A 7,829-nucleotide genomic window follows, 5' to 3' on the forward strand; every position below is an offset into this window, starting at 1 on the left:
TAACCAAAATTATTTCAATCTACTCTAATAATATAAGAATAAAAATTAGTTTTATAAAAGAGATTGCTTAAAATTATTACTATTAATTACTTCCATCAGTAATTTGTAAGACTAAAGATAAAGAATCTGTCCTGACAAGCCTAGTCATTTGTTAATCGAAGAGAATTTTGCAATTTTTTATTCTCTTTTTTTGGTTTTTCCAATTTTTTAGATTTTTAACTCTACCGAGCTTTTCATAACTCATAAGTTTTGACTACTTCTCTTTTCTAAGACCAAAAATAAACCGTACTTTAAACATTCAGCTTTTAGATCTGGCACAAATTTCAGGTCTAAAGATTGTACTACTCCATCAATCTTCGTCATTCACAGTTTAATTATTCGTTCCGAATATTCAACTTCCAAAAGTTTGTAATTAAAAATTAACAATAAACATACTTTCTATCTGTTGGATCATAATTGCTGACAACTTCTTTCATGAAAGACTAGTACACAAATGCAGAGGTCAAAAACATGAATTACGAAACCATAACAGAGATACTCAAAATCACAAAGGATAATCCAAAATCAAAACACTTACAATAACCAATAATAACCAATAAGATATAACAGATAGAACATCTCATTAAAATTCAATCACTAAAAACCTAAATCAAAGCAACATTAACTCCTCCAATCTCCTTCGGAACCACCACCGCCTCCGCCTCTTGAGTACCGAGATCCACCATCTCCATAACCACGGTCCCGTCCACCTCCTCCACCATATCCACCGCCACCTCCACCTCCTCCGTAACCACCACCTCCTCCACCATATCCACCACCACCTCCTTCCCGACGACCTCCACCTCCTCCATAACTTCCACCACCACCACCACGGCTATAACCTCCACCGCCTCCATATCCACCACCGCCACCTCCATATCCTCCACCGCCGCCTCCACGGTATCCACCTCCACCACCACCACCACTGCCGCGGCTCTGAGCCTCGTTCACAGTGATGTTACGGCCATCTAGATCCTGACCGTTCATCCCTTCAATGGCGTCTTTCATTGATTGCTCCGATGCAAAGGTCACGAATCCAAATCCTCTCGATCTTCCAGTTTCACGATCAAGGATAACCTGAACAACAACATCAACAACAAAAAACACAAATCGCATCAGATCTCACTCAATTTCAGATGACATGAAATAGAAAACAAACAAAAACATGATAGTAACCGATCGATCTTCGCCTTTGATTCAAAGATGAAGATGAACGTACCGATTAGAATAATAAAAGAATCAGAATAGTAACAAGTATCATAGATGAAGTAACGGAAAACAGATCAGAGAGTAACAGAACAGAACAGATCAGATCAAATCAAACGGGATCGAGAAATTCCAAATCCGGTTGGTGTCAGATCCGATCCAGCAACAAACGGACCTTCGATTCGACGATTTCGCCAAAGGAAGAAAACGCTTTGCCGAGAGCGTCGTTGTCGGTGGCCCAAGCAAGTCCACCAACGAAGCATCGGTACTCTTCAGCCATGGGGATGAAGAATGAAACCCTAGTAACAGGGTTAAAATGGGAAATAAAGAAAAGGAGGATTAAGAATCCACCTAGAAGTGAGTGAGAGCACGAGTAGAAAGGGTTACACCTATTGCTCTTATATAGTGGAGATATTTTCAACTATGGTTAATCTCCGTCCGTTCCTGGGCCGTATACACCGTTAGATCTAAACCAGGGCTCAAATTGGACTCATGTGGAGCGTCGATCTTTACATTTTTTATTTTCAATTAAAACAGATATTTTAATGAAAAGCCAAATAAGAATTTTTTTTAAAGTAATTTCAAAAAGATGATTCAACATCTTTATTATATAATTGGACTTTTTTAAAGATATAGTTCCTGAAATTTATATTTAAAGATGAATAAATGGACGGAAATAACCAATTTTTTTTAACCACAGATTAAACTACTTTTTTCCTTATTGGGTGAAATAGTGGTTTTGCAATCGTTTGAATTTTAAAAAATACTATTACTTTTTACTTCTGTTCAACACGTGTGCAAAAGTGTACATAAATTCTATAAATTTATAAAATAACAAAATTTATAAAACGGTACCAAAATATAGAATTGTATAAAATATGATATAAACTTATAATTAAATTAAATTTTATATTTGTGAAAATATTGCATATAAATTTAACATTATTTAAATTTGAGGATTTATAGATATAAATTATAGCATGTTCCCTAATAATTATATTGGTCATTATTACAAGTAAATTGTTTTAGATTAATTATTATGCATTGTCAATTCAAAAAAATTTACATTGTCAATTCATCATCATTTGTTTGCATTATTTTATAGATGGTTAAAATAAATATTAAATTTTCTCAACATCCAAAGTTTATGATTAGCCGAATATGTAAAATTCTTTTACATAGGTAGTGTATTTTAATTAAATTCAATTTTTTATAGATTCATAAAATAATTAATGTATCTGATCTATATTTAAAATAGATACATAATGAAGGGTGTACTGCATATGAGCACGCTTCTCATTTTCATCTCAGTTATTGATATGCATCCAATGATCCTTCGTAATTCAAGCTTGGTTAATTGGCCGATTATAATTGACACTCATATATAAGTGTAATTATTAGTCATGTTAATGTATTCACTCGTTTACACTTGCAACAGGCTCACATCTCTCAAATATTAACTTGAGTGTTGGAGTGTTAATCTTGAAAATACGCCTCCACCCCACCCCTCCCCCCCCCTCTCTCTCTCTCTCTCTCTCTCTCTCTCTCTCTCTCTCTCTCTCTCTCTCTCTCTCTCTCTCTCTCTCTCTCTCTCTCTCTCTCTCTCTCTCTCTCTCTCTCTCTCTCTCTCTGATCACTTAAGACTTCGACTAATGTACCGAAAGCCTTTCCATAATGATCATCTTTAACTTTTCATCCATTTTTGTTTCAATATAGAATAATGGTGTTATTTGTGGAAGGACTAATGTTTTTCCTCTTGGAATGATTAACGCCTTAAAGATTCACCTTTTCAAAGCTCTCAAGATCATTCTAAAATTTTGCGAGGGCCTTCTTCAACCACGTCTCCACACCTATCAATGCCCTTGTATTTACATGGCCCTAACTCACATGGTGGAATTGTGAGGGAGCAATCCCTTGTGAAGGAAGCGTGAACTTCATCCTAAAGAACATATATTTGTGCATATATAATCTACACATTTTGTACCAACTACACAACCACTTACCATTTACAGAGTGGATTACCTACCAATTTGAAGACCAACCAACATCCCTGAGAGCAAGATCTATATTATCTTCATTGGTGTACTAGGACGTAATCCTTAAGATTTCATTGTCTACCTAGGAATATTTAGCAGCACCTTCTTGAAGTTCAAGAGTCGGTGGCGCCCTTCTTCCCATGTTTGTTTCATTGTCAATAGATAAAAAAATCTTTATCACTTGTATTACATCTTGATTATTCTTCTAACCACCACCTAATACCACTCTCGATAGCTTTTCAGTTAAAAAAAAATGCCTTATACACCTAATAACACTTTGAGTCGCTCGTTCCTCCATAAGATTCCTAACAAGTATGGGAGCTGCAACCATAATTTCATCAAAGGAAAAACCAACATATATCTCATTTTTATCCTAGTATGGGTAGGCTCTGTAATGTCCCAGATTTTAATCCAACACATTACTTAGAAAATATTAAAATAAAGTTGTTTAAACATAAATCGAAGATTTTAAATTAACGAAATTCAATGGCAAAACAAATTTCTAAGTGGAAAACACTCGCATTTCTAAATTAGTCGAAGGATAGTAAATAAATAAACTTAAAAGAAAATGTGATTGATTTATTACTACGAAAATATTTCCCTCCTCTTTTTATTTCATAAGAAAACCTTTTTTCTCGTGATCGTGCAACAAGCAAAACATCAATCAACCTTGAAACTCAACATTTACACATAAAATGTTGATTATAAGGGGTCAACTTCCATAATCCACAATCGTACAAGACAAAACTAAACGATGAATTAAAAATCTTAAAAATATGAATATATCATTTATTTTTCAAAAATTGGATTAAATAGAATAGTACCAAGTCTTTCAAAATTAAACAATAAAAAAACACATCAAAATATTATCTAAAGGCATGTAACTACACAATTCAAAATAGAGATTTATAATCCTTTGCACTACACTTATATCCCCAAAACATAAAATAATCAATTAAAAGTTCTAAGACCAAATATGCAACGGTGCATGTTCTTAGCACTATATGATATTAATATAATCATCCACCATTAAGGCACCACATATAATTTATCTCATACCAATGAAAAAAATAACCTGCCACCAAGACACATCTCACAGAAACGCATATGTCATGTCATGATGATGAAAATAAAATGCAATTACACCACTTAGGCAAACTTCACCATTTAGGCAACCACGTGTCGCAAATAAAATACATTATCATACACATGACTAGAATAATCATTTTAATATGCAATCCCACCACTTAGACAAACAACATGCAGGCACAACAACACGCATGCCATATTACATCAAATATATCACGAAAAATATACAATTTCAATTATATCTCTAGTCTATTAATCCAAAGAATAACATTCCATAAACAATAGCAACAATTGAAAAAATTACTCACATATTTGATATCAAATTTTATCAATTATTTCATATAGTATAATCTTACACATATCTTTATATATGTATACTCACAAAAATAAAAAATCTATCACACATTATATTTTTCATATTAATAAAATAAATCATATATCAAAAAAATTATTTTATATATTATTATAAGAAAATAAGTTTTTATATAATAAAATATTCAAACCATATATCAATATTTTAACGATTCTCAAATTAAACCGTAGTTTAGAATTGTATGGGAAAGAGCTCTTACCTTGTGGGTTTTGCTTCCAAACGACATTTAAATGTCACTACGAGCAAGATCTTATGTTTATCATACTTTCACATTCTAATTTGAGTCTACTGATAACGCGAAAATACATAAGATATTTGTCTTGATTTACACTCAAAGATCATACCACTTTAATTAATATTCTAATTATTCCGCAAATATTCGAGTTGTTTTTGCAGGTATTTAAATCTCCAAGCATTAATGAGCAAAATAAAGAAAAGGAAGAAAAAGAAGAAGAAACAGATGAGAAAGCACAGAAAAAAGCAGAAAACCAGAATGCAGAATTTGCTGATATGACGACCGTCACAAGCTTCATGACGACCGTCACGACCCAGCCTGTGACGACCGTCACAGGCCCATGACGAGCGTCACACGACCAGATTTTACGCTTTGAAACAGTCAATCAGAGGCACTCAAACGTGCCTAAATTCTCTCCAACAGCATGACTCCCCCGTGGATTCCTCATTCAACCAATCTTCCTTAATTTTCTCAACCGCCAAGACCTACCAAGGCAATATATAAAGGACCAAAGTTGGAAAAATTGAACATCTACACTTACGCTCTGCATTTGAATTTTTTTACAACATTCTAGCTTTTTTTAGTTATTTTCTTTTCAGCAGCTTTGTTTCTGTTGCCTTAGTTCATTTGCCATTGTTTTTAAGAATTTCCTTTTCTCCTTTCCTTTCCGTTTTGCAGTTAGCCATAGTAGTAGTTTTCTACACTGGGGAACTACTACACTTTATTTAATTTAGTAAGCAATTGTATTGAAGAAGCAGAATCCTACCGACTTGTGGATGACTGCTCAAGTACTCAAAGATTCGCCGTACTCTGTTAATCCAATTGCCAGATTTTTATTCAATTATTATTATTGCCTTGTTATTGTTATAATTATGTCCGATGCACTGTTAATCTGTTTATGCTCTGTGTTTTCTTTATTTAACATGTCCGGCTAAATTACTGGTATCGGTATGTAACAATTTAATTAGATGGGATTTAATAATAATCAGTGAAAACTTTTTTTCTCAAACAATCTTTTAGACTGAGGTTTTTAATTTAAATTTAATTAACTTTATCACAAAAGTGTGAGAAGCTATTTAATATGATTTTGCCACGAGAGTGGGAAATTAACTAAGGTGAGAACCAACAATCGCGAGAGCGTGAGGCTCGAGCTGGATAGTAAAAATTAGGCATTGAGTTTAAAAACAACGAGAGCACTTTAAAAGCAATTAGAACTTATTTGTTTTCAAAAAGTAATTTTAACTTCAAATGGGAAAGCGAGAGCGTACATTCTGACTTAAAGTTATAGGCCGAATCAACAATCACGAGAGTGTCAGATAAAGATTTTTAAATAAATATTTTCTACTGGGAGATATTTGGCATTTAAACTATTCACTGGTGACTTATCGAATCCCTGACAATTAATGCGTTGCATACTGATTCCTTCCATCAATTCTCTCTTAAAACTAAATTTTCCTTAGATTTACTATTCTGCGCCCGAACTTCTACTAATCATTTCCTTAGCTAAAAATAGTGACGTTAGTAACACTAGTTTGACAATAGGTCCCTGTGGGATCGATATCTTTTAAAACTAAAGCGACTGGACTGTGCACTTGCAGTCAAGTACCTGATAGACTATATTTTATATATAGTCACGACAAGTATCAAGTTTTTGGCGCCGTTTCCGGGGACCTGTTTTAGTCGAATAGTGCGATTCTTTCGTTGAACGGTATAGACTAAGGTAAAAATAAAACTAATTTACTCTCCCTTATTTCCCCGATTGTATGTCAAGTACTCGCTCACAAGGCAATAACTTAGCACCACCAGTCCAAGAATTAGAGCGTTTCTTATACGTAAGACGCCGAATACAAGAATATCAACAAAAGTACGATATTCCCGATATCTTCTCTCTTACTAAACCAAAAGAAAAACCAACCATGGCTGAAGAAGGGCCATAGAATCGTCCTCTTAAATTCTACGATACCCCGTCCTAACAAGAACCTCACAACAGCATTGCTGCCCCCGCTATCAATCGAAACGATTTCGAGCTGAAACCCTCACTATTATCAGTCGTCCAACAACATCAATTTTCTAGAAATCCTACGGACGATCCTAATGAACACCTGATCAAGTTTGTGCAGTACGCAGACACTGTAAAGGTGAATGGTGTATCTCAAGATGCGATAAGACTGCGCCTCTTTCCTTTCTCACTAAGAGACAGAGCTTGGGCTTGGTTGCAATCCCTTCCCTCCAACTCCGTTACAACATGGGAAGAACTGAAGAACGTTTTCTTATCCCGATATTTTCCGCCGAGCAAAACTGCTATGCTGAGAGCTCAAATCAACGGATTCAGGAAAAAAGATGTAGAATCTCTCTATGAATCGTGAGAGAGATACAAGGACATGATGAGGATATGTCCACATCACGGTCTCGAAGACTGGGTGATCATTCACACATTTTACAATGGGCTTCTGTATAACATAAGACTGACAGTAGACGCTGCCGCAGGCGGTGCACTTATGGACAAGCCATATAACAAAGCCTATCAACTCATTGAAAACATGGCCCAAAAGCATTACCAATGGGGAGGTGAAAGAACTCCAGTGGAAAAGTCCCAGACAAAGGGTGGAATGTACGAAATCAGTAGCCTTGGCCATGTTCATGCAAAGGTAGATGCCCTTGTTCAAAAATTAGACAACTTGACCATACCACCCGCAGCCACCGTGGTTGCTATAACTCCAAACTGTAAGTTATATGGAAACCCTGGACACACTACACAAGAATGTCAGATATTAGCAGGAGTCCCAACCGATCAAGTGAATTACACATAAGGAAATCCATATTCGAATACCTACAACCCAGGTTGGAAAAA

The 7,829-nt window shown here is 34.9% G+C and overlaps 1 protein-coding gene and 1 non-coding gene across 2 annotated transcripts; both read right to left on the bottom strand.

Moving 5' to 3' along the window:
• Window positions 1-535: 535 nt before the first annotated feature.
• LOC127078345 (glycine-rich RNA-binding protein) lies at window positions 536-1,823 on the bottom strand. The gene is made up of 2 exons (XM_051018794.1): window positions 1,421-1,823; window positions 536-1,116 (listed from the first exon to the last, which is right to left on the bottom strand). Exons 1-2 carry the CDS (start codon window positions 1,523-1,525, stop codon window positions 661-663), a joined length of 561 nt encoding a protein of 186 aa, XP_050874751.1. The 5' UTR covers window positions 1,526-1,823; the 3' UTR covers window positions 536-660.
• A 5,458-nt stretch (window positions 1,824-7,281) lies between these two features.
• Window positions 7,282-7,388, bottom strand: LOC127089491 (small nucleolar RNA R71). The gene has a single exon (XR_007791078.1). It is a non-coding gene; the product is annotated as a small nucleolar RNA R71 (small nucleolar RNA).
• Between the last annotated feature and the right edge of the window lie 441 nt (window positions 7,389-7,829).

Source organism: Lathyrus oleraceus, chromosome 5 (genome assembly GCF_024323335.1).
Source record: "Lathyrus oleraceus cultivar Zhongwan6 chromosome 5, CAAS_Psat_ZW6_1.0, whole genome shotgun sequence".
Classification (NCBI taxonomy): Eukaryota; Viridiplantae; Streptophyta; class Magnoliopsida; order Fabales; family Fabaceae; genus Lathyrus; species Lathyrus oleraceus.